General features: G+C 35.9%; 3 protein-coding genes across 3 annotated transcripts in view; 1 reads left to right on the top strand and 2 right to left on the bottom strand.

Moving 5' to 3' along the window:
- The window catches only part of LOC136811231 (glycoprotein-N-acetylgalactosamine 3-beta-galactosyltransferase 1-like), a 68,160-nt gene that overhangs the window by 13,407 nt on the left and 27,342 nt on the right, over window positions 1-27,411 (bottom strand). The gene's annotated exons all lie outside the window — the stretch shown is intronic.
- LOC136811232 (glycoprotein-N-acetylgalactosamine 3-beta-galactosyltransferase 1-like) lies at window positions 613-7,823 on the bottom strand. The gene is made up of 3 exons (XM_067067845.1): window positions 7,630-7,823; window positions 1,911-2,329; window positions 613-1,655 (listed from the first exon to the last, which is right to left on the bottom strand). The coding sequence occupies exons 2-3, from the start codon at window positions 2,305-2,307 to the stop codon at window positions 1,087-1,089; spliced, it is 966 nt and encodes a 321-aa protein (XP_066923946.1). The 5' UTR covers window positions 2,308-2,329; window positions 7,630-7,823; the 3' UTR covers window positions 613-1,086.
- LOC136811233 (guanine nucleotide exchange factor MSS4-like) lies at window positions 7,832-25,559 on the top strand. Its single transcript, XM_067067846.1, has 2 exons — window positions 7,832-8,016; window positions 25,094-25,559. The coding sequence occupies exons 1-2, from the start codon at window positions 7,909-7,911 to the stop codon at window positions 25,340-25,342; spliced, it is 357 nt and encodes a 118-aa protein (XP_066923947.1). The 5' UTR covers window positions 7,832-7,908; the 3' UTR covers window positions 25,343-25,559.

The following is a 27,411-nucleotide window of genomic DNA, read 5'->3' as shown; positions in this document are numbered from 1 at the left end:
AACTTCTCCAAAGTGGGCTAGATAAGATGGGATTAGACCAATCAGTGGAAGTCCAACATAAAAAACATTGTCCAACTTTTTCCCCAGCCAGGAATTTAACTATCTAATATCGCAGGGGAATAGAAATTTGCAAAAAAATATCACAATTATCTCCGTAAATTCGAAAGTAAATTCAAGTTTATCTACAACAAAAATATGACCCTATGTACATTTTTTTACACTGTATTAAAATATACAAAACTTTTTCATCCTATTTGTAAATAAAATGCCTATTACGATAATATATCTCCTAGTAAATAAGGGTCAAGGAAATCAGACATAACCTAGCACTAAAATGACTTCGTTACTCTCGGGTACTTAATAGCCGTCCCCCCCGCTGATTAATTGTTCGAAAATTTTCCACCCAGGACATTCTTATTCCAACCCACCCGCTTATTAATTTTTTGGAAAATGTTTTTGAAAGTTCCCTTTTTTGTCCTAATTCAGCTGTATTAGCCTGCTTTTCAAACATTTTCCACCCAGGACATTTTTATTCCAACCCCCCACTTATTCCAACCCTCCCGCTTATTCCAACCCCCCCGGCTATTAGGTACCCGATAGTAACTTTGCAGTATTGTACACCCTGTATTCACATGCAGGTCTGGCCGTGTATGGCGTGCTGTTGCACTCGCACACGCTGGCACACACCTAAATGGTTTGCAAGTGCTAAAATGGCAATCCTAAAATATACAAGAATGTACAAAATCCCTTTTGCAAGGGCTGTTAGCACGCCATAATCTATGACATATTTTTTATGGAGTGCTATTTTGGCACGCGCAAGGCATTGCTTATGCCACATGACTTCGTTAACTTTGTAGTATTGGTACACCCTGTATTAAAAACGTTTGTTATGAAGTAAGTGTTATGAGTAACTAAAGAAGTTATTTGATGATCAATTTAAGATTAAACACAACTGACTTTTCTGCTTGTCCCTTTCACATATTCGTTTTTCAAAAACAAAAACCACTGAATATTGTCAAGAGGTAGAAATTTAAAGCAAATTGATTGTACTTCAATAAATTATCCTTTTAAAGAATATTTTCCTTATCAAAATCCTTTCTTCAAAACATATAAATAATAATTCAATAAATACATTCTTTTAGTAGTTGTATAATGGAATGCAATCGAATATTTAGAACAACACCCAACACCTTCAACCAGCTCCCATCGACTTCTTTGATATAACCAATTGTCTTTGCCAATACTGCCCGGTATTAAATGAAAGTCAGGCGCAAATGGATGGAATGTCTCCCTACCATCGTCATCTCGAGTATCTGATGGTGTGATCCCAACTTTCTTCAAACAAGCTGCAACTGCAACGTCCTCTGCATTAGATTTAGACTCACAGGTTTTTGAGATACTAAAATACTCTATCAAAGTCTGCCTACTAAATACATAGCCGGCACCACCACTATTGTAGTCAGTGCTATGATGCCACAAGTTACGACCGAAAAATAGTTTATCACTTGAAGAATAACTGGATAAGAAATATCGTAAATTTTCCATGATAAGGAATGTGTCATCGTCAGCTTTGATGAACCAGCTGGCATCCTTGGAATGGTGTTTGAAAATGTACCGCCAAGCTGCTTTAACCTTTTCATGAAGGTTCATGTACCCTGTGAATTAAAAGTATTGAAAATAATTCAAAAATATTTTGGTTTGATATGATGCCGAAAAGTGTCTTCAACTTCATATAAGAGGAGTTTGTGTCTTCATTAAAAGAGTTTCACAAGAAATTCAATTCTCAAACTAAACCAAAAGTGGGTTCCTAAAAAGGCAAAACATGTATATTTCAAACCATCAAACTTTATTAGAAAGAATCCAAAGTGAGAAATGTTATTTCAAACAAAATGAAAAATAATTATTTATACCTTCTTTTACATCTAAAGATATAGCTGGGAAACTTGGGTCATCTTCTGAGCTGAAAAATAAAAGTACTTGGCAGCGCTGACCCCAAGTGTCTTTGACCGCCTGTGCTTTTGTATGTAAAGTGTCTTTAGTTGTCAATACCCAACACAATATCGGTATAGAATGAAAATAGTTTGAAGCTTCACTATTTTTGTGATATAAATTTTTCCCAGTAAAATATAATGCCCCATTTTTGATGTTGTGCTTTTCAGGTACCAAATGCCACGTGTTATTTGTGTCCTCTTGGTTACTGTAGAATCTTCTATCCATATATTTCTTCAATATATTTTCCAAATAAATACCACAGAAACAGCCAACGACAAAAATAATTATATTTTTTCTTTTTCTTTTAAACATCATCTATATAACATTTCTTCAATATCTAAAAATATAGAAATATTTTGAGACAAAACCATATGTTGATAAAAATACCTTTTTCTAATCAGGATGCATATCTTTCAAGTTGAACAATAATAATACAATATTAACTTATGCTGAAGTTTTTTAATTATTCAATATGACATCATGATTAGGAAAAGCTCTATTTGGGGTAAGATAGGGTAACATATCTTTGTTGGGGTACCTGTTGGCACGGAAACTATTTCAACATATCTTAAATTACTAGGCTGCGTGCATCCCCAGAATTGCTTTTGATATAGGGGATGCATATTGTGTATCAAATTCCTGTCCAAGAGTTACCCCAAATTGTGGGTAACCAAAAGTTGCACAAATTTACATAATTTCGTCACATCCCATCAAAGAAAGAAAAAATTAAAGTCATTGTGTTTTTTTTTTCATCATTATAAATTTTCATTCATTGAACAATAGAATTCGCTGTATAGCGCACCGCGCTGAATCTAAAAATAGATTTTATTTTTGACATAATCATAACTCTCGATGTGTTTGTACGAGTTCCAATCCCATCAATCTTTTGCACGTTAATTGCATCGTTTGACAAAAGATATATAACAGCTTGCACGTATCTTTAATTGAGCTGCGTTGAATTGTGGGATTGCAACTCGTACAAATGTCAAAAAAAGTGAAAAGTAATAATTATGACGTATGTGTTGCGGAGCGCTATTGCAATAACGCATAATTAAAAAAGAAAAAAGGAAAAATAATAGACAGGGTTAAGTTGGTAGAGAAATATGCATCCCTTTTATATCAAAACACATCAGAAGGGATGCATGATTACATTTAGCTTGGAAATGTAAGGGACAAGTAAGGTGATTAATCTGTGATATAATAGCCCTGTTTTTATGTAATCACTTTCTTTTGACCAATTGTCTTTTAGGGGTAGGGGTAAAACAGCACTATCTTTGAATCCTACTGTGCTAGAGTTTTTTGATGCATTTCTACCTGAATAACAATAATCTGAAAAGAAATTTTGATTTCATACATTTTTCAGGAATTGCCAGGCCAAAAACTGACAAAAAGGGTCTAAAACCCTGAAAATGCTGATTTTTGATGTTTTATCATTAGTAAAACATTTTAATGATAATAACTGGATGATATTGATACTAATTCATGGTTGACTACTAAAATGAAGCGTTAGTAGGGGGAATTTTGTTTGATTTTTTGAAATCGCTCGATTGTTTTGTTAGAAGCACTTGTTATACATTTTGGAAACTTCAACTCTAGAAAAATTGAAATAATGATGTTTCCAATCTTTTTCGGACACTTTGGTGTGATTTTCGGACAAATATGACGGTCTCAGGCAAAAATCATAGGGTCAACAATTAATGAAATTTTAGCTTGAGAAAACGGAGACCTGTTGTATATTTTTTGGAAAGCTCTCAAAAAATTAAGATTAGAGATATATTGCAAGTATAGGTGATTTCTGTAATTAACTCGAGACATTAACCCTTGAAAACCGTGTTTTCCAGCCAGAAACAGCTGTTTTGTCCAGTTTTTGCGCTTTTTGAAGCTCAATATCTGGAGTTAGGTACTGAAATCATCATCATCTTAATTTTTTGAGTTAAGTCAGTTTTGGTGTCAAAAACTGGTCATTCAATCATGCAGAACTAGTGAGTTTAGGGATGACCCTGCCGGTGCACCCGACAGTTGGGTGCTGTTGTTGGGTGTTTGAAGTTAGAAATTTAAACACCCGACAGTCGGGTGCACTTTTGTCGGGTGCTACTTAAACATACCACTAAACCATATACTTTTCTGCTGAAAGCCTATGATCAGGGCTACATGATGAGCTGGTCGACGTTTTAATTTTTTACTGTCATCAATAATGCTGACGTCATCGAAATCGCCATTTTTCGGACTTTTTTTATCTTGGACGCTTTTAACAGCACTCGATATGTAATAAAGTTAGGAATTTTAGCACCCGACTGTTGGGTGCGCTATTGTCAGGTGTTTTTGCAAATTTAGAAATTTCAGCACCCGATAAAACACCCGACAGCACCCGACTGTCGGGTGCACCAGCAGGGTCGTGTTTAAGGCCTGTTTCCATCGATCGCGCGAGCGTGCAAGCTAGGCCAAAATTCTTAAAATAGATTTGGCCGCACACTCGGCGCGATCAATGTTTGATTTCCATAAAAAACATACACAATCTGTATGTTTACATTTTTTTGTTTACTCAGCAGTTTTTCGCTTTCTTGATTGTTTAAAAAATTGTCAATTGAGATGTGCGCTCCTGTACGCTCAAAAAAGTTGAAAATTTTCAGCGTAGAAAAGAGCACAAAAGCATACAAGAGCGTACACTTTTTGTGTACAAGAAAATTTAATTCGTGACGTCAATAGGCTATTTTAGGAAATTTTGCCCTAGCGTGCACGCTCGCGCGATCGATGGAAACAGGCCTTTAGGGTTATCAACTTGACATGATGACATCCTGACCCATGACATTTCCATTGCTGAAATTTGGCATTTATATTCTATATAATAATACCGGGTGACCCACGAAAAAGTTCAGACGTTTCCCGACGTCTTGAGGCCGAACAAATGCCCCAAAGTGCTTGGAGTTTTGATATTTAGAAAGTAGATATCCTAACTTAAAATTTGAGCCATCACTTTTTAAATTTGACCAACTTGTTCTCTACTTACGAGCTTTTAAAGTCAAAATTCACTTTTCGAAAAGTGTAAAAAAACACGTAAAAAAGAGGTATTAAATTCATGCAATCAATTGGAAAATCACTTACAAATTGACTTATTTAACGAGTTTTATGACATTAATAATTAATAAAAACACCTTTGAAAGTAATTTTTGTTTAAAACAAGACTAGTTTTTATAAAAATTGGCGCTTTGATAGATTTTTTTCAAAAACTGTATATCAAAAACGTCTAAAAATACCAAATTTGATACCCCTTTTTTGCGTGTTTTTTACACTTTCCGTAAAGTGAATTTTGACTTTAAAAGCTCATAAGTAGAGAACAATTTGGTCAAATTTAAAAAGTGATAGCTCAAATTTTAAGTTAGGATATCTACTTTCTAAATATCAAAACTCCAAGCACTTTGGGACATTTGTTCGGCCTCAAGACGTCGGGAAACGTCTGAACTTTTTCGTGGGTAACCCGGTATGATGAAATGTTGAAAATTTCAGACAACACTAGCTCAAGTGGTTCAAAAGTTATGACTTTTCTAAAAATTTTCTAAAGTCGTAAAAAGGGGGTCTGGTTGTCTCCAACATTTTCCCCGTTTTCCCGTGTAAGATTTTTTACTGATTGTATTAGAGCTTTCAATCTTCAGGATTGGAAACTATACCTGGAAAGGAAGCCCTAATGGTAAAGTGGAGCTACCTTTTCAAAATTTCATCAAGCCTTTAGCAAACTACATTCATGTTCTTATAAAAATTCATTGAGCTGACAAGTCAGCACAGAGGAAATCTCAATTTTGTCGCATAAGGAATACTTTAGAGGTTACCATGGACTATTTCCAGTAAAGAGAGTAGTAGACTTCCAGAAAACTTCGCCTTTTAAGTTATTCTGATATTCACACCGACCGACTCGCATTTTGGGGCTGGAAATGACGCTTCCAGGCAGGGTGCTAGGGAAATATAGTGATAGACTCTCTACACCTTCACTACCTTCAAATGTGTCATTCTCTCTCAATCCTGCTGATAATCGAAGTATCGATTGATGTCAAAATTAATGAGCTTAGTAAAGCTCAAATTGCAGATTTAGAACGATAAACTCGATATACAATATAATAAATATGATAGATATTGTGACCAAAAGTTATTATCCCCCCTATTTTTACTTGGGAGGGGTCCCTAAAATCTTAAACCCCCCATTTCTTTTGGAAAATCTCCTATCCCCCCACTCCCCCTGCCTATAAAGCATTTTTGGAAAAGTTGTGGATCCCCCAAAAAAGGGGAAGGGTTCACACTATGCTTTTCTCAGGGATTACTTGTCAATCATCACTGTGTTGTGTCAACTTACTTTTGCCAGCATTGTATGATTATATACAGTATAGTAAGGCTAAGCTAAGGGGAAAGATAAAAAAAGGTAATAGACTAGCCCGGGGGGGGGTACTAGGTTTGCGAGGTGACGGGTATATCCGAGCCGAAAATCGAAAATCGACCCTTTGAGAAACAAAATGTTGGTGATTTTGGGACCCTTTGAGAGACTTTTTCCTAAATTTTGGTCCATTTTTTCCAAATCTTGGTTTGATTTTCACCAATTTTTGGTCAAAATTTTTGGAAATCATGACCCTTTGAGAGAAAAATTTTTGATTTTCGTGATTTTGGGACCCTTTCAAAGACTAACTTTTGAATTTGTAGCCCTTTGAGAGACTTTTGAGGAATGAGAAAAGGTACCCTTACTTATGGCTCGCACATACCTGACACCCATTACGACCCTTGACATGGCCCGAGAATTCTCGGGCCAAAACTTTTATTGGAATTCGCGTAAAGCCCGAGTATGGCCCAAGCTGGCCCGAGAATTCGGGCCGTGTTCGGGCCACACGCGGGCCACGCACGGGCCACACTCGGGCCAATTTTTGAAAACATGATTTAAACAGGCGTGTAATTTCAGGACTGAATTTTTTTAACATTTTCTTTGAGAAAAACTTGGTTTCTCTTAATTATATTAAATATATGAATGTTGTAAATCCATATAAATATTAAATGTCTTATTTGGTATGAAAACATAGTTATAAATATACTTAGGGTGGAAATATTTGCTAGTAAACTGGTCCTGGTTTTAAACTGAAGCGTGTCCACAGGAAGCTCGTAAAGTTTTTTGAGCGATATAAACAAAACAGACAAATCTTATTTTGTACTATTTTGTTTGACTGGACATGCTGAATCAATCTAAAATTTAACATGGCCCGAACATGGCCCGAATGACTCGGGTCATGTTCGGGCCTAAAGAATTGATAGGGTCTCTCGGCCCGAACATGGCCCGAAGAGGCCCGAGAATTCTCGGGCCATGTCGAGGGTCGTCACCCATTTTGCCTAAGTACCCCCCCCCCGGGAGACTAGCCTAGTTTCTAATCCTGATATAAGACTTTATTAAGCTTAGAATATTTAATAAGACTTTTAAAAAATCATTAAAAAAAAAATTGGTGATGGAGTAAATTAGTTAATATTCAAAAGACTGCCCTTCTTCACTTTCACTTTCGTTTTCTTATCAGCTTGATTGAAATTTGACAAGAAAGTCTGGAAATTTATAGAGAAAATAAAAAATACTACACAATTCAGCACATTTTTAATTCAAAAATACAAAAATCTTACCTTTGATTAACCTGAATCCTTTGATTTTGATGTAAAAGTGCCTGTTATTCCATATTTGGAATCCTGGTTAATTTGACCACATTGGAGTATTGGAGCCGCCATTTTAACGCGGGAAAGTGCACTTTTAAAAAGACTGGGCTTGATAGTAGAAGAAATAACACCCAATCAGCCAATGAACTTTCGTGTATTGTATTTTTCTTAGAATGTTTGCAAAACTCGGCCTAGGCTTCCTAATTTCACACTCTATATTGATGACGTAATTTGACTGTGTTAGCAAAAATGGCGGCCGGAGTGGTGATGGAGATGAATGATCAAAATATTGTTTGTAAAATTTGTAGCTCCAAAATATTAGTAAAGAATACTTGCAAGTTACTATCTGACAAAAAGGTAAGTCACATTTACTTCTTCAGTAGTTCATGAATGAGTTGAGGGTCAATTATGCTGTCCCTATAAGCCCCTCTAGAACTAGATAGAACTTGTTTGTCATACAATCGATGATGATGAAATGAAGGTGAAAAGATTTCACTTTGTTTTGACCACGTCTTTGACCCTAGTTTTTCCTGTCTTCTGTACTCGACCCACATAGCCTGAAAATACCCAAGACATTTTCACGTAATGTTTGGGCCAAAATAGCAAAATATTCCTTTGAACATTGATGTACCAACCAGCCAAGTTTGGGCCACCACAGGCACAGAATCTTGGATTTTTGCCTCCAAAAAACCCTGCCTGGCATGGAGAGGCTCCGGGCATGAGCGAGCTAGTTCGGGTCATATTTGGCCAGTTTGCAGAGTATGGCAGAAATTATCGAGATCTCGAGGGCAGAGTGTGCATCAGTTTCAAGGGCAAGAGCAAATTTTTGATAATTTTCTGGTCTCAGGGCACTGCTGTTATGGTGTCCATTCCAGCCAAGCCATATTTTATCATTGTACAGAAATCCCCGCTTGAAAAATGAAAACATTTATACATGGTCGAGTTTACTAAACTTTGCTGAATTAAAACGCGGGCCAGTATGGATTCCACAAAATCTCGCGCCAAAGATATTTTTCTGTACAGCAAGCCTCACGCCAAGAAAAATTTCTTTTGTACCAACATTCAATTTTTCAATAAGGGATTTCAACATAATTAATAAATTGGCGCAAGCGTAAGCGAGCAAAAGCAAATTTAGCCAAATGAAAGCTAAAAATCAATGGATTACGGAGTCATTCACGCCAAGCTGGAACTAGCCGTATTGTATAAGGGTTGCGAAGCAATCCAGACTCCACCTCAATTCGCAAGTTGCTAGCAAAATAAGAGACACTCTAAAAATCCCTCTAATAAAGCCGCTATAGAGACAGGGTCGTAAGAGCCTTAATGCCAAACACACCACATAATCCACGGCGGCACAACACCCACCGCCGCCCGCGCATCACTCCTTTTTTCCTTCTAGTTATTCTAGTGTAAATGGTGCCTTAATAAAATCGAACGATATTCATCGAATTAATGATCGAACATTTTTACTCAAATCACGAATCGTCTGTCGAAATCATCAAAACATGAAAATAAAATAAAAACAAAAATGTACAAAGATGGTTTGTTGGTTCTTGGGTAGTTTTGATTTAATTCTTGACAAATTCGACAAATTTAATTACCTCTGTACTTCTTTATCATGGTATCATAGAATATCCACTTGATTTTGCAAGGTAAGTTTCGTCCTTATCTGATATTCTGATGGCGGATTAGCGGCCGCCCACGCTAAAGCTCTAAAGGGAGCGGGCCAATTTCCCATCGGAGAGGAATGATAGTCAGCCTTTGATGTGCCGCATCCTCAGTCGGGTTGAACAGTCCTTGCCCGTAAACGTAGAAATATTTCAGTTGGACCCGCCAATCCCCGAAAACGAGGGCTAGGTGTTACCAGACCTCCCGCCCGCTGCAAAATTCTTTGACACAGTCTCACAAAATTCCGTAATGTAAACCTTCCAGATATTGAAAATTTTCCCGACCTTCAGAGCTTTAGCGTGTTGGAAGAAAATTTCACCATCTGGGTGCTAGATAAGTTTCGTTCACTAAAAGAGCACTCCTTCCGCCCGCGTGACTTGCAAAAACCTCTCATTGATTGACCTTATTTTTGATATATGATACTTGCTGTTAAAAGTCGAGGGATGATGAAGATCCTTTCTGTCACCGTTCAAACTAATTTTTTTCATTTAACAGCAAAATAAACAGCAAAATAAACATAACCATGGAACCACTGCTTAGATTGCTTAGATGCGTGCCCCCCGCGCGGCAATCTGATAAACTTCAGGTTCTAAGTCCGTGTTTCGGCTTCCGGTAATTTTTTTACTGTTCACTGCTAGGGTACACCATTTTAAAACGGCATTTTTCGCAGTCCTAGCTACCAAACCGAGAAAGTTTTTCGTGGCTTTAAACCAAACCATTCAAGGTCATTTTGATAAAATCATCGGTTTGAAGATGTGATTTATATAGCAAATTTTATAGCAAATTTTCGCTTGGGATAGAAGTTAAAGGTACATGCACAATATAGCAAAACTGCTTCGCTCATAAATTCGCTTCGCAATTATTACTTTACGCCAACTGAAAATCAAACAATCTTTGTAAGTACCCTCACGCCAATGCGCCAAAAACGTTTCAGTTGTAAGCCGAAGATCTTTGGCGTTAGTTACACAAAATCCATACTGGAACGCGGGAAAATATCATATGATGTATGACCACGGCTCCCGTTCACTCCGATCATGATTCTGATCACATGATATAGCTTGATGTTTTGACTTTTTTAAACCAATAAAATCATTTGTTTATACCGCACTAAAGACCTTTCTATATTACAGCGCAAAAAAAACCGGGGGTCAACATGAACTTTAAAGCCTGCTGCGGGAAAGGGAAATGGTTTTGAAGAACCAAATATATACAAAAAGGTTTTGAAATTATCCAAATATCACGAAAACAAGTGACATTTACATGGTTGATCTTTCTAAAGTCTGATATAACGGTTTGTTGTAAAGAAAAATGACCCCCATGTTGGTTTTATAACCTATATTTAGGGAGGTCAGGACAAAATTTCAAACTCATCTAATCACTTTGAAAATAGGTCCATCTGAAAAAGGGTAAAAAATGCAAGAAAATGAGGGGTCAAAGACCTCTCAGAAAAAAGCGGTTCCGAAGATATGCCATTTTTTGCGGCTTAAAAAACTGCTCTTTCGGCAACAAATGGCTAACCTGAGATCAGATTGTGAATGTTTTCTGCACACCACGCTGAAGCTCTAAAGGGATGTGTGAAAACAAACAATCTGACAAATATGCAATCTCGAAATCGCAAGGACCGCGGTCGTCTAAAAGGACTGGGAATGACAACAAAGTTGTGTGAACGTATTTATGAATAGGGCGCCGTATCCGTTTTTATTTTTCCGGCGCACAACAAGATTCTTGTTGTAGAATTTTCCGTGGGGGGGACTATTTTCCTCAGATGTATAATTTTCCAGCGCCTTTAGAGGTTTACCGTGCGCGTAAGAAAATTATAAACATCTGTTATCAGGTTAGCCTAGGCTAAATGGGTAAGAGCTGACGGCACCAAAAACAGTGAAAAAAACACTTTTTCAGATTCAAAATTTAATATCATTTCAACGGCTTATTCAATTGTTCTGAAATTTTTAGGGGAATTGCAAATGGATGTAAGCTGCCAAGTTTTGAAAAAAAATTAAAAAGTTCTTTTCTGGAACATGTGTATTTTACAGACCCACCAGCTAATTCAAAGATCAAAGTAAAGATTTGATCAAAAAAAGGTGTTCCTGGAGTCCGATTGGCTTAAAATCTTGCACACATACTGGGTCATGAAACTAGTCTTAATCTGAAATTTCAAATTTTTCGGAATATCTGGCGGTATTTTACAGACCGGTCTTTTAAAAAATTACACATTCTGATAAAAAAAGTGATCCTGTGGTCCGATTTACCTGAAATTGTTTCTTTGGATTTGAAGAAAGTATAAATTCCTTTCTCAAAAAAATGTCTTTTTTTTCTTGCCTCAATCTGGAAACTTCAGCACTTAGAGAATCGAGAAACGAAAAGCCCGAACTGACACGCCACAATCAGCAATTAACGGACACAGCATTCAAAGAAGTTTTTCGATAGCATGAGGCATAGGAGATAAAGACTTAAAGATTAGTTAACAACATGTTTTTCCCACTTTCTTGAAAAAAAATTTGCAAAGCAGATTCATTGAGATAGGGTAGGGCGTCAACAGTCATTTTTGGGGCAAAGTCAAAAAATTAAAGATGTAGTGTTTTTTAATGAAAATTTAACCTATTGTGAGGCATTCTGCGCAATTTTTAAGGTCAGAAGTCCAAAATTGGCCGAACCCCCCTGGGGGTACTGATTCGCACTACAGGCAAAAATTGGAAAAAATGGCATTTTCTGGCCTTTTCAGGCCTGTAAATATGTCAAAACTATTGCAAATCTTATTTTTTTCATTTGCTGTACTAAACTTTATGAAGAAACAACAAAATAATCATATTGGGTTGAAAATTGTGCCCATTGGAGCCCTAAACGAGCCGTTTTAAGCCAATTTTGGGTAGCAAAATGCTTTTTAAGGCCAATTTTGCAAGTTCATAAACTTCAAACTGATTAAATCACATGTCTGAAATTTTCAGAGATGGAAGTCTTCAATAAAGTCTTTATTAAGCAAAATGAATTTCAAGTTTTTCACTTTTTTCTTTATAGCCCACATACATTTCCATTCTCAAGACTTGTTCCGTCAAAAAAAGATTGGATTTTGGCATGGAATATTATATACATTTTAAAACTGGCCTCAATTCAAAAATTGTTGTCCTCCCAGACACATCTTATACCTAAATAGTTTTTACAGAACAATATCACTGCAAAAAGATTATGGGCCCAAAACTATTGCCATTCTAGAAAGGTTTTTAGTCAAAAATTGGGTTTTTGCTTGAGATGTTGCATTTTAGCCAGTTTTAGCAGGAATTTCATTTCCATAATGGTGGATGTAAACAAATCCCAGACTCAAATGCTTGAAATGTTGCATTTTAGCCAGTTTTAGCACATATTTCAATTCCATAATGGCGGACATACCCTTATCCTAAGCCCAAAAGATTTTGATTTCCCTGGAGTATTTCCAGAAGGCTATCACTGCAAAAAGATTTTAGGTTCATGTTTATTGCTATTTTCAAGATTTTTCCAGTCAAAAATGGGATTTTTGCTTGAAATATTGCGTTTTAGCAGGAATTTCAATTCCAAAATGGTGGATATACCCAAATCCCAAACCCAGATGATTTTGATTTTCCTGCAGTATTTCCAGAATACTATCACTGCAAGAAAATTCGGGCCCATGTCTATTGTCATTTTAGAGATTTTTTCAGTTCAAATTTGGGTTTTTGCCTGAAAAATGGCTCTTAGCAGGGATTTTATTTCCATAATGGCGGACATAGACGCATCCCAGACCAAAATGATTTTGATTTTCCTGGAGTATCTCTAGACTGCTCTAGAATACTATCACTGCATAAAAAATTTCAGTCAGCATTTAAACTCAGTTTGTAGAAGCTTGCCTTAAAAAATGCTATTTTTTGATAAATATGATTTTTTTTTGCTAAAAAGCGATATTTGAAGACGCCATTATGATATTTTGAAAAAAGTGAAAAACTTGAAATTCATTTTGCTTAAAGACTTTATTGAAGACTTCCATCTCTGAAAATTTCAGACATGTGATTTAATCAGTTTGAAGTTTATGAACTTGCAAAATTGGCCTTAAAAAGCATTTTGCTACCCAAAATTGGCTTAAAACGGCTCGTTTAGGGCTCCAATGGGCACAATTTTCAACCCAATATGATTATTTTGTTGTTCTCAACTTCAGTTGAGTCTGTGTGTGTGTGTGTGTGTGTCTGTCTGTCTGTCACAAAAACTTTAGCCTGTAGACTTCAAAAATGCTTGGATTTGGCTGAAATTTTTCATACTTGTTCCTTGGGTGAATATCTGGGGGTATTTTTTTCTTTTTTTGAAAATTTTGATTTTTGGGGCCTGGGGACGAGTTTTTTCGCCAAACGAGGCTAAAACTTTAGGGCAGCCTGGAGACTTCAAAAATGCTTGGATTTGGCTGAAATTTTTCACACTTGTTCCTTGGGTGAATATCTGGGGGTGTTTTTTTCTTTTTTTGAAAATTTTGATTTTTGGGGCCTAGGGACGAGTTTTTCGCCAAAACGAGGCTAAAACTTTAGGGCAGCCTGGAGACTTCAAAAATGCTTGGATTTGGCTGAAATTTTGCACACTTGTTCCTTGGGTGAATATCTGGGGGTGTTTTTTTCTTTTTTTGAAAATTTTGATTTTTGGGACCCAGGGACGAGTTTTTCGCCAAAACGAGGCTAAAACTTTAGGGCCGCCTGGAGACTTAAAAAATGCTTGGATTTGGCTAAAATTTTGCACACTTGTTCCTTGGGTGAATATCTGGGGGTGTTTTTTTCTTTTTTTGAAAATTTTGATTTTTGGGGCCTGGGGATGAGTTTTTCGCCAAAACGAGGCTAAAACTTTAGGGCAGCCTGGAGACTTAAAAAATGCTTGGATTTGGCTGAAATTTTGCACACTTGTTCCTTGCGTGAATATCTGGGGGTGCCTTTTGCTTTTTTCAAAAATTTTGATTTTTGGGGGCTGGGAACGAGTTTTTTGCCAAAACGAGGCTAAAGCTTTGGAGCAGTCTACAGGCCTCCAAAATGATCGGATTTGGTTGAAATTTGGCACACTTGTTCATTGGGTGAATATCTGGGGGTCTACAATTGAGCCTTTGAATGATTTGAAGCCACTGAAGTTGAGCCCAGTGCGTTGCGCACGTTCGACTATTTCTTCATAAAGTTTAGTACAGCAAATGAAAAAAATAAGATTTGCAATAGTTTTGACATATTTACAGGCCTGAAAAGGCCAGAAAATGCCATTTTTTCCAATTTTTGCCTGTAGTGCGAATCAGTACCCCCAGGGGGGTTCGGCCAATTTTGGACTTCTGACCTTAAAAATTGCGCAGAATGCCTCACAATAGGTTAAATTTTCTTAGAAAAACCCTACATCTGGAATTTTCTGACTTTGACATTTGACGCCCCACCCTAATTGAGATTTTCTTTTCTTAGAAAAATTTCCTCGCAGAGAGGTCCAATAAAATTTGAAATTGGCAACTCCTGATACAAAATTTCTACAGGTTGATTAAGTTTGGAGAAGTTTTGCTTCTTTGAAATGAAAGTTTTCACTTCCTATGAAAATTTGAGGGCTTTCCTATTTTGGTAGAAACGTTTTTCTCGAGAGGACACAAAAGTGTCAAGGCAGTAGCAAGAGATTGGGAATTTAGAGCAGATTTATCCACAAAATAAATAAGCTGAGACAAATCATTGTATGTTACTTTGTTGGAGCTAAAACATCCCAAAAATCTGGAATTTCTTTTGCATAAAAAATTTCTGTAAGCTGAGATTCAGTTAGTTTGTTTACATTTTCTGCCATTTTGAGAAGAAAAAAGACCAATCAAAAGGCAGTTTGAACGTCATATGACGTCACTAATGACGTCACATACAAATCAAAAAATTTGAAAAAAGTTAATGATAAAATTTGTCTTACCATACCATAGAAAACTGACTCATACGTTTGAGCAGAACAAGTTTTGGAAAAACAAATTATATGGCTGAATAGCAAAAGCATTCAGCTTTGATTTGATACCACGCACTAGTAAAAATGTTGTGAAATTCCTACCAAAAATTTCAAACCAAAACTTAGTTCTCAATTTCTTGGCTCCTGGAGATCCTTCTTTTTTTTCACGCATAGATTCAGAGGAAACTTCAATCACGAGGGAAGACATAGTGAAAAGATTATATGGCTAACCATTTTTGCTCAATTGTTATAACCTTTTGAAAAAGGCCTATGTTTTGAAACGTCGGTGCCGGTTTCCGTATCCCTCAGAAATGGTAGGCAGGTTGCAATTATTGGACGATTGCGACTCAAGGAAGCAGTGAAAACGGCTGGTTTTTTCTTCAAGACAGATGAAGAAATTTTTTATACTTAAAAAAAAAGGTTTCCGAATATCTTTTTTCAAAGGTGAGATATTTATCTCCAAACTTCTTTTTTACGAAAATCGGGAATTGTTACCACTCTGTGCGCGGCCTTTCGGCCTCCCTACTATATTTTTGGATTTGTGAGAAGACAAATGTTATCGTATTGTAAAAAAAAGTCATTTGGAGGTGTAATCATACCCTTTTCAGGGAACTGGACCCACATTTTTTAAGTCAGAATTCATTGCCAGTTATGCCGCAGCATGGTTTGAAAGCTTGCTGGTGGTTGTTGTAGGTCTGGTGGAAAATGGATTTATTGCTGAACGTAAACACTACTACTGAGGCTAGAATATTTTCTTTATTTTGACAAACAAAAGGTTCAAGTTTTGTTTACTCATTATTTTACTGCATTTCTCTGTTTTATTCTGCTGTAGTAGGCAATTGAAAACTCCTGATTTTTTGTTTTTAGTCAGTGCTCGCTCGGCAGCCATTTTGAATTTTTTTTTGACATCTGTACTCAGCAATTTCGTGACTTCTACAAAATCGACAATTTTGCCTGAGCGGAACAGCAGTGAGGGGCAAAATCACTGAAAATTGGCCAATTTTGTTACTTTTTCTTTTCTTTTTTTGTTTTTTTTAGCAGCCTTTCTGGGTGGGTACACAAAGTTTAAGGGCAGGATGCTCTGAAAACTGGATGTTTGGGATTTATTTCAAGTTCAAAGTCACTCTTAAAAAAGTGTCCAGAAAAAGTTTGGGTCTAAGGGGTCTTACATATAGCTTGGTAAAATCTGTGTGTTTCCATTTCAAGAAATTTAAATTTTGCGCAAGTCATCGATGACGCACAAGAAATCATCAACGAATGATTGTTTGCCAATCTTGGGGATTTCTCAAACTCAAGATTAAGTTATTGGTGGGTTTCATGAGTTTTCGACTGTGGTGAAGACTTCCTGGATTGGCGAACATGATAATAGAAGAAAAACTAAAAATTTAATTATTCATTTTTGATTAATTAGTCATTCTTAATGTAATTCTAAATTCAAGATGGTGGCGCATGAGGGAACATGACCTTGTGAAAGTTTAAACACAAAGGAAATATGATTAGATTTAAAGGGGACGTCTGCTTTGGTAGATCATTTCAGTCATAATTCTATGCCAGTTAGCTAAATTAGTAAAAAAAAGTTTGCAGAAAAAACAAACTCAAAATCTTTATTTTTGACTGACATATTCAGATTTTAGTGTTTTACAATTTCCTCTCTTTTACCTGATTTTTGACGTAACCTTTGTTGGTAATTTATAAGAACAGAAATCTTGTCTGTAGTCTAAAGTACTGTATTTAAACAACTTTTGATAAGAACATTTTAATTCAAACTTCTAATTTCGATGATTTTTCCAGTCCACAACTATAAATATTTCAGTTTTCTATGAAGATGTTAGAGTAAGCTTTCATTGACAAAATGTTGGGAAAAAGATGTTTTAACGACTTTAAATGCTCTTGCACATCTCTGACTGACTTAAAATTTTCTTATAAAAATGCCAGCTGCACAGAAAAAGGAGTTAATCTTGTTTAATTGAAAGAACATAGAAAACATATCACACAAGCTATGTCATAATTGCGCCCGTCAAGGGCGCCTTAATGAGTAGTACCTAGGGAAAATCTCACGATTCAGTTTTCCGGCTCGATTATTCATGTTTGTTCTCGATCATTCATTTTTTATTTTGTGTTTTTTTCACGCATGTTAATGTTAACAGAGACAAGAGCCTTGCTCAATTAAACTACTTTTCGTAGAATTCCCCGATTTCCTATTTTTCTTCCGATCGGATTCATTAAAAGGTTATTCAAGATGGCTACCGAAGCGATAGTGTTTTTGATCATTTGCATGCTGGCATTGCAAGTTTCATCTTTTTGAATTAGCTCTAACTTGGCAAATTAATTCTTGCATCAGGGACATGCCTTTTTGCATCGTGTAAAGACTTTATTTGCTCTAGTTTTCGTTGATTTTTATGAACTATTTTTTACCAAAAGTGAGACTTTTATTTTTTGCTTTGTTTGTTTTGGTTTGTTGTTATATTGCAATAAAAAACATATTTTCCTGTTGGGCTTGGAGAAAGTTATGGATGGATTATTGGATGACGTATCCTAACGTATACATTTCCTATGTAAATGTAATGAAGAAGAAGAGAGAAGTAATTTTCACCAAATTATGGCGGCTTTCACTGCAATTCGATTGAAGACGATAATGTGATGAACAATATTCGATGAACTTTTAGATCGTATACTGGAATTTCATTAAGTAAGATGAAAGTATCTTTCAACAAATTATGGACAAAAATCCAGACGGTGCACGATTATCGATTTGCAATTGATGCATTGGAGTTTTTTCACCACTGCTGCGATTTGATATTTAAGACGATGATGCGATGGATGATTTGATGAACTTTTAGATCATTTATTATCATAAAGTGTTACTGGGATTTGATTAAAAGTAAGACCAAAGTATTTTTCAACAAATTATGGACAAAAATCCAGACGTTGCGATTATTAATTATTGTGATTGCGATTGATTGATGCATGGGTTGGGCGGCAATCGAAAATATGTTCCGTTCGCGTCAAAAATCTTCTTAAAATTGAGTCGGTCGGTCGGTAGTAAATTTAGTCGGGTTTTTTGGAAAATGGTTTCAAAGTATAGTTTTTAATATTTATTCGTTCGCTTGATGAAAAATTCCGACAATTTTCTGATTCGTCTGAATAGGAATTTTTGTCTGCCAAGTTGGTCAGTCAGCTGACGCGAACGGAACATATTTTTGATTGTCGCCTTGGAGTTTTTCACTAAACTGCGATTTGATATTGAAGACGATGGATGATTTGATGAACTTTTGGATCATTTATTATGATAAAGTGTTACTGGAATTTGATTAAGTAAGACCAAAGTATTTTTCAACAAATTATGGACAAAATCCAGTTCTTGTGGTTATTAATTGCGATTGCGATTGATGCATGGGTTTGAGTTTTTCACCACTGCGATTTGCTATTGAAGACAATGGGTTGTTTGATGAACTTTTAGATCATTTATTATGATAAAGTGTTACTGGAATTTGATTTAAGTAAGACCAAAGTATTTTTCAACAAATTATGGACAAAAATCCAGATGGTGCGATTATTGATTATGATTGATAAATAATCAATTATGATTAAATATCGATTGCAGTCGATCACTATCAATTTAAGTACATTACATCGATTACCTATTGATTTTTACTGACTTAATAACTAATTGATACATTAACGCAATCGATAGATAATTAATATATACTCACAATTGTTTCAATAAACTATGTATCAATGCAATCAATATTTTATAGATTACTCATTGATTGCAATCGATAATCGATTTTATCTTTTTTTTATATTTTATTTATGTTTTACTGAACTAAATTCCTTCTAGATGACTTTGAGTGAATTATGTTTAAAAAAAAATATTGATTTTTGTTGTTCTGTTGTTGTATATTGATTTTAGGTGTTCTACACTTGGAAGCTGCTAAATTTATTTTTTCCTGTACAAGGACCATAAAGGAGTGGCAAAGAAAACTTCTTGTGTGATTTTTAAGAAAACTATATATTGTTTTGTTTTTACACATTTTCCTTGCAGTTCTTATAAATAAAACTTAAAAAAGCAAATTTTATTGCAACTTTCTGACTCATTTAACATGTCATTGAAATGGTTTACAGAAACTGTAATTATTTGGGCCTCCTGCTTTTTGTTTCCTTGGTTATCACTAACCGACGTCAGTTTCCCAGAAAAACATTGCAACGGGCGCATCATGGCCTTGGCTATTAGCTAGTTTAAATTTTGAAAAAGAGGGATTTTTTAAATGGCCATAGAAAGTGATTGAAAAAAAATCTCTTGAAGTGAGATAGGCGTAGTTTATAAGGTCGAGCTTCTGCCGCGTCAAAGCGTAAAAACTTAGAAAATTTGTTTCAGTTCGGCAAAAGTGCGGCTGTATAAACCAAAAATAAATTGAGTTCGGCAAAAGAGCGACAACATCGTTTCGACATGGCAAATATTGCCGTGCTGGGACGATGAGTGCGGCAAAAGCGCGGCATTGGTTTATAAAGATTATGTTGACTCGAGCTCAAATTAATTTTTAATTTTTTCTTGTAAACAAATCACGAATTTCTATTGTTTTTATAATAAAAAACGCTGTATCAGCAAAATATTTCGCTCGAAAGTTCATTTTCAAGATGGCTGCTTTCATGAGATTATTACACGAGGATATTGTAAGTAGTTTTTGTTTTAGTTTGTGAGGGTTAATTCTATGTTTTTTCTACTTCAGTTTTAAAAATAGGTGATAAAAATTAAAACTATTTTTATCTGTATACAGATAGGAGTAACGGCAGGGAAACAATCTAGTCAATATGGAAAATAAATCAATTATTTTTATCTATTATAAATTCTCCATAACATTACTCAAAACGTATCTTTTTTTTGTATTTTTAAGGAGGCTGAAGAACGGGAGAATGATAACAGTTGGGGAAGTAGTACTAGTGACGAATATGGGGGATTTGACAACGGAGAGCAGGACGTGGACGTGGAAGGAGACAATTTTTCGGAGGAGGATTCAGAGAATTCAGAGGAGGAAGGAGGATTGAGCCCAGGTATTGCATCGAAGATGGTTAAACCGAAGAAATTAAGAAAAGGACAATGGCCAGAAGGGTTCATTGACGATCTTGTTGATGTTATTCTGGAGAGTGAGAAGTTCAAGAAAATATGGGGGATTTGACAACGGAGAGCAGGACGTGGATGTGGAAGGAGACAATTTTTTGGAGGAGGATTCAGAGGAGGAAGGAGGATTGAGCCCAGGTATTGCATCGAAGATGGTTAAACCGAAGAAATTAAGAAAAGGAAATGGCCAGAAGAGTTCATTGACGATCTTGTTGATGTTATTCTGGAGAGTGAGAAGTTCAAGAAAAACTCCTGCTAACAAACGTAAAAAATGTGAAGAACGGCCAATATTACGAACAGGTTAAGTGCGAAATCGAGAAAAGATGTCAAGAAAGGGGCAAAACCTTTCCATTCGATCTGAAACATACCCGAAACAAATTCAAAAAATGCGTTGGTTTTTGCCGGAAAGCACTGATGACAATGAAAACTAAGAGTGGAATTGAGAGATTCCAGGAAGAGAGAGGGTATGGAATTTGGTTTGGCAAACTTTTGCCAATCATAAGCTCGATGGATGATTGTCAACCAAATCAGGCAATCGAGCCAGGCACTACAAAAACAGCAGTTGATGATAGCCAAGACATTGAGGAAGTGTTGGACGAAGCAAGTGTGGAGCTTGAAAGGGTGGAAGCCTCTCAAACTTAAAGTGATGTATCAAACCAGCCCAAAACTCCTGCAAAGAAGAAAGGAACAAAGCCTTCGTACGTTCCAACACCTAGCAGTGCTGGTAAAAGTAAGGTGAAGGCGGATGCTATTTTGCAGGAGATAAAATGAACTGTGCAGAGTTTGAAAAATTTATCCTCTGAAAGTTCTCCAAAGAAATCCTGGGTTTCTTAAAAGAAGTAAGTGCACGTCAAGCAGAGAGAGATAAGTCGTTTTTAGACCTCATGACAAAATTCCTGCTACCGCCACAACAACCCCAACAGCCTCTGTACGCACCACAACAGCATCTATATGCATCCCAACAACAAGTCCCAACACACCATCACTTACCACATCAACATCAAATGACCTCCGCACCTTTATCCAGACGCATGTACAGCGCCAATCACACCCAGGCCCCACCTACACCTACACTTACAGCTAACAACAATCGGTTAGGAATGACAGATATTCGTTTAAATCAATCATCAAGTTCGTCATATTTGTCAAAGGTGATGGATCCAAATGATATGGGGAGCGACGAAGAATATAGACAATAGTATATTTTTGTTGCTTTTTTGTTGTTACTTTTTTGTTGTAACTTTTTTCTCTTTGTTTTAATTAAACTGATACGATAGACTAAAAAATAAAATGTTACTCCTTTTCTTTGTTCAAACTTCTCGTCAGTGTATTTCGAACTTTGACTGCTGCTGGCCTATTTTCTTGGTAGTTTTTTTGATTTGTGTCTGTAAGAGTCAATACATCTCTAACTTCCTCGGGACTAAGACGTTTATTAAAAGCATGGTCTTGTGTTAAATCAAATTTTCATGAAACCAAATCACCTCGATCGATACAAAGGTTGTGGAGCACCACACTTGCCAAGGCATATACTTTTACGGTTTCTTTGTTGCTTTCACATTTGTGTGAGAGAATTCCAAATCTACTTTTCAGTCGCCCGAAAGCTCCTTCGGTGACCAATCTTGCCCGGCTGAGCCTGTAATTGAAGTATCTCTTTTCGGGTGTCAAGACAGCATCACCATGTGGTTTCATCAACCATGGCATAAGTGGGAACGCACCATCTCCTAAAATAAGCGGGGGGCACGTTAGCCTTTTCCACCTCTTGCGCACACTCAGGGATAATTTTTCCTTCCAAAATCTCACTCCAAAGCTTAGTCGACTGAAATAGGGTGGAATCATGTGTATTTCCAGGAAATCCAACTGATGCCCGGATGAATCTATATTCGGCATCTACAAGCGCTGCTAAAATGACTGAATAGAATCCCTTGAAATTGAAATACTCTTTCATTGCTTTAGCTCCACCCTATGGGCACTTTATAGGGATATGGGAGCCATCTACTGCAGCAAATGCATAAGGGAGTTGCCATTCTTCACCAAATTTGGCCATACTTTCAAAAAATTCGTCTTTTGTTGTCGGAAATCGCGAGGTAACTGCTTCATCCCACAATGCATCAACAATGGCTTGGCATGTTTCAATCACGATAACACAAACAGTACTTTTTGCCAATCCACACATTTCTCCAATAGTATAAATGTAAACGCTTCGAGATAGCTTGAACAAGGTAATCGCAAGTCTGAAGTCAGGTGATATAGGCTCCTCTATGAGTGTTTTTTTCAGTATTCTATCATGAATTTGTTCTAGAATGAAATTGAGTGTTCCACGGTACATTCGGAAAGTTTCGAAAAATCTCTCATCGCTATACGTATCCTGTACCTTACTCCAACATCCCTTATTTTTGACAAATCTACGACATGACCTCGGTTTTCTTCTTTCACTTCGCTCACGTTTCTTAAACTCTTCAAGTTGTAGTAGCAAGGTTTCTATGTATAATAAGCTCTGACGGATGACGATACTACGTTTCTCTTCGAAATGTATAAGTAACAGGATTGCCTTATTTATCAAATCTGTGTTTTTCCGTTTATTTTTCAAATAAGTAATAATACATACACAGTAATTGCCTTCTGTTTAAAGCCGCCATCTTGAAAACTTAGTGTAACTTTTCATTTGACAAAGTGAAAAAATCTATCTGACAGTTCGGCATTTTTTACGTATAAACCAAAAATCACCAGAGCCTTATAAACTACGCCATAGCTCATTTTAATCTCCCTGGAATAATTTTTCCAAAAATTCTAAAAAAACAATACCTAAAATCAGACCAGACGTCCCCTTTAAAGGTTAAAACTCTTTATTTTTCTGTTAGTTTGATAATCAAAAGATTCTACAATGTTTTGGGAGTCTAAATATCCAAAGGTTTTTTGTTTTCAATGGGAAAAAGTGGCAAAAAGGCAACATTCTTTACACTGAAGGTTCGGGCCGATGTTTTAATTTTTTGCAGTCCGAACATGGCCCGAACATTCCCGAACATGTTCAGGTCATGCTGTGGGTCATCTTGCCGTACGATAATTCACGCAGAAGATGCTATTTATTAGACCAAAATGTGGCAAAAAGTGGAACTTGCGCATGACCTATCTCAAGTTAGGTAAGGAAATCAGCTATACCCGTTTAAAAGTCTTCTATATAGTTTTTCGAGAGCTTTTGAATGGTATACTTGATAATGTCTGAAAATGAGTTTGAAATTTAAAAAAAATTTCGCCCTTAGGATTTTGCCTGGGGAAAATAGAACTTGCCCAAAAAATGGGATTTTCCACCAATGGGATTTTAGGGGATTTTTTCCTGAGGTATAAACATCCTATAGAGAAGGTCTGGAGAAAGTTTCAGCTACATCTTATTTTTTTCCTACAAACAGCCTGTATTTTTTAAACACGACGACACTATAAAAGTAAACCTTCCTATACCTTTGTGCTTCAGAAAACCAAAAACATTGGCCTTAATTGTTTGCTTTCAGTTCCTGTAGCCAGTAGTAGACCCCCTGTAGACATCTTATTTCTATTGTTTTGCGCGCAGGTTTTAATAGAGATGTCACGTGACTCAAATCCTGTCTCTTCACATGACTCAACTCCTGTGTCTTATTAGACTAGAGAAAGCGAAAGTGAAATCACGTGATCTGATTAGATGAACAAAATACCATGTGAACTGGAACAGAAAATAATTCTCATTCCAAAACAAGATGGCGGCGGGAGAAAACACGTCTTTTTGCTTTGGACAAAAGATGGTAAATTCTGGTTTTCTCTTATTTTCTCTCAATTAGTAGAAGCTTCCAAATCCCATGACCCCCATGATTCCAAGGTTTTATGCAATTGGTCTTAATGCTCTTTTTTAAGGATAAAATTGACATGAGGTCAAATATCTCCAAAATGCAACAAGCTTCTCTGCAACATGAAGGGAGTGAATTGAAATTGTCATGTAAACAACCTTAAAGTTTTGACAGGTTGTTGGTATTTCAAGAGAATTTTATAATAACGTCATCACCTCTTCGATGATGTCACCAACCCAATTTTTTCTATCAGTTCTTATCATGACATGGTAGAGAACATTTTGTGCCAGGTTTCTAGATCAAACCTAGACTTTTAGATCAAACAAAATGGAGGGTGGTGACAAAGTCCCAAAAGGTTAAATAAAATTAGGGCTTTGAGATGAATGAATGTAAAGAAAGAAAGAGTTGTTACACAGTTGTTTTTAAAAGCATATCCAGGCTCAAATCAGTATTACCTTACTTAGCATCTGGCTGAGCCTCAATTTTACAGAGTTTTAAAAGATTGAGTTGTGCTGTCTTTGTCAAATTTGATGTAAATACAGTATAATTTAGAGATAATCATTATTCTTGCTTTTTAGTGAAAATTTGAGTTAAAGAATATCATACATCGTCAATAAATTGTCGTCAAAAATTGTCGTCAAAAATTCAATGGGATACGCCCTGGATAACACCATAACATCACCTAACCATAAAAAGCTTTTTGATTTCCTCCAGTTATTTTGACAAAATTCCCTTATGTACGTGGAGCACGAAAATTAAAATTGTTTGAATACATGGATACATATTTCGAAAAAAAATCCTCGGAATATTTTGTGCAAATTTGTGTCTATTCAGGGGAATTTGTGGGCTCGATAGAAAAAAATATAACAAAACTGTTTTCTTCTTATCCTTTTTTCTTCCTTTTTTTCAGTACGATTTACCATACATGAGAGGGAAAGATGAACAAGGAAATGATTTGAAAGACAAAGTTGAAAATTTGGAGAAATTCTGGCTGGTTGATGATATGTTTACATTTGAGAATGTTGGATTCACAAAGACACTGGAGAATATTAAGTATCTAATTTGTGCGGACTGTGAAGTAGGACCTATCGGTTTCCAAGACTTAAACGAGCCTAGTAAACCTCTTTATGTAGCTCACAGTAGGGTCAATTATATTTAATTGTTTTTCGTATTATTCTTGTTTTACGTTGATTACCAAAATTTCATACATTATAGTGGAGTTAAAACAACTGGCTATTTGGTTGTTTTTTTTCTCTGGTTGAGCAGTTCCTTAAGGCTCTAATTGACAGGGTGAGCTTTTATTGATTCAGACGCAGAATAAAGTGTACAGTTTTCACACAATCATAATATTCACAAAACATAATTTTGAAATTTAATTTATAATGGTTTTAACTTTGTTTGCTTCTGTCCTTTTGGAATGGATTATTTAAACATTGAATTGGCTGTTGCAAAGTGCGAACCCCCCTTTTTTAAGGGGATGTAGCTTTTCAAGAAAGACCACTTGAGCTTTACGTTGGGTAGAGGGTTCATTAGAATTCAGTAATTTCTAATAAAATGGTAACGTAAATAGCAAAGCTATTAATTCGATTTTACATCAATCAAAACCTTTCCGAGGAATGTTTATGATCTCACCCAAGAAAATAAAGACATTATATTCCTAAAATGGAGTATTTTACGATCAAATAAATATTTAAAACCTAGCCAATCCAAAAGAACGTCCTCGTCTTGTACTGTACTGGACCTGCTTAGGTTTTAATGTTCTTCCCTCTGGTCATCACGCTCTCCGACACACTCCCTTTTAGATTTTTTAAAAGGTGCCACGTCGTATGATTCGACTTGGCATGTTCTATCAAATTGTATCGCTGAAGTGTTCATCTTAACATAAGAGCATGTGATCCACGCCATGAGTAATTGCTGCAAGTACTGTATGCCTCACCTTACCTATAGAAGATTTATTTTCTCAATCTTTATTGATTCCGAGTATAAGACATTCTATAATTAGTTTTTAAAGGTCAATAGGTGTCCTTCCACTGATTCATATTCTTTCAAGATAAAACAGAATCAGTATATATCTAATCTGTAAATTCCCTTTCTTTTAGCATGCCTATGCCGTCCTCTCACTTGCATGTCGATCTTAAAACTTGGCTGTTCACGTTAATTTTGTTCTCTGTAATCTGCGAAAGATTTTGATCTGCAATCTTTGATCTCAAAGCTTTTTCAATAGATGACTGAAAAAACTTCTTAGTATTCAATTAAGTCACTTTAACTTCGCAAAGTTTATCTAATATCCCAAAGTTTTGAAACGACAATTATATGGAATACTACAAGGTTAAACTTCCCATTATATCGTATTGTATATATCAGAGGGGGTTTATCTAAAGAATCCTGCTTTACTAAAAATAGACAAAAAGAACGACAAATTTCATAAAAAACGACATGTTACTCATTCCTCTTTGTTTATCACGCACAGGAATTAACTACATGTGGTTTAAAAGAACGACAAAATTACGCATGCGTGTTACAATACAGGATTCTTTAGAGGAACAGACTGTCAATGGGGTGTATCACGTCCCCCGCTTATTACTCGTAAGATTAATTTAAATCAATTTCTTTGATTCGGAGTGAAAGGTATAAAGACATTTTACAATTAGTGCTTAGGTCAGCCAGGTGTTCTTACCCAGTAACTTATTTTCTTGAAAAATGCAGAATCAATCATTTTGGTGTATTTATTCTTTTGAATGCCTTTCTTACTTTCTTTCATTTCTATGTCATGCTCTCACATGCCTACCTATATTAAAATATTGTGGTTCATATTCTTTACTGATCTCTTTAATCTTTTGGAAAGATTATGATATCTAATCTTAGGTCACTTAAAACTTCCCAATATCAAACTGTCTAGAAAGGTTTTTAAATGCCCAATATTTTAACCAAGGTTAGAATCCCCATTATCTTATTGTATGATATCAATTACTTGACTATCAGAGCTGACAGGGTTTGGCGTCCTTATTAACAGGGACAAATTAAACTCTTTGAGCGGGGGTTTTGTTTTGGAGGTACTTTTTAATACGAAAACCATATATTTTTTTAATTTGGGAGCGAAACCGGTCTTTTTGGGCTGATCTGGTTTTTAATGATTACGTCATAATATGATAAACATGGCGACTAAAAGCAAACACCATTTAGCTTGGAATTGTAATATGAGAAAAGTATTGGCCAATATTATCATGC

The sequence above is a fragment of the Clytia hemisphaerica genome, unplaced genomic scaffold (genome assembly GCF_902728285.1).
Source record: "Clytia hemisphaerica strain Z4C2 unplaced genomic scaffold, Clytia hemisphaerica genome assembly, whole genome shotgun sequence".
NCBI lineage: Eukaryota > Metazoa > Cnidaria > Hydrozoa > Leptothecata > Clytiidae > Clytia > Clytia hemisphaerica.
This window is presented reverse-complemented; position numbering and strand designations above follow the sequence as displayed.

Coding starts and splice junctions, on each gene's coding strand:
- LOC136811232 (XM_067067845.1), bottom strand. CDS start 2,307: ATGATGTTTAAAAGAAAAAGAAAAAATATAATTATTTTTGTCGTTGGC. Junction 1,656..1,910: donor ATCTTTAGATGTAAAAGAAG/GTATAAATAATT, acceptor TTTAATTCACAG/GGTACATGAACCTTCATGAA.
- LOC136811233 (XM_067067846.1), top strand. CDS start 7,909: ATGGCGGCCGGAGTGGTGATGGAGATGAATGATCAAAATATTGTTTGT. Junction 8,017..25,093: donor AGTTACTATCTGACAAAAAG/GTAAGTCACATT, acceptor CCTTTTTTTCAG/TACGATTTACCATACATGAG.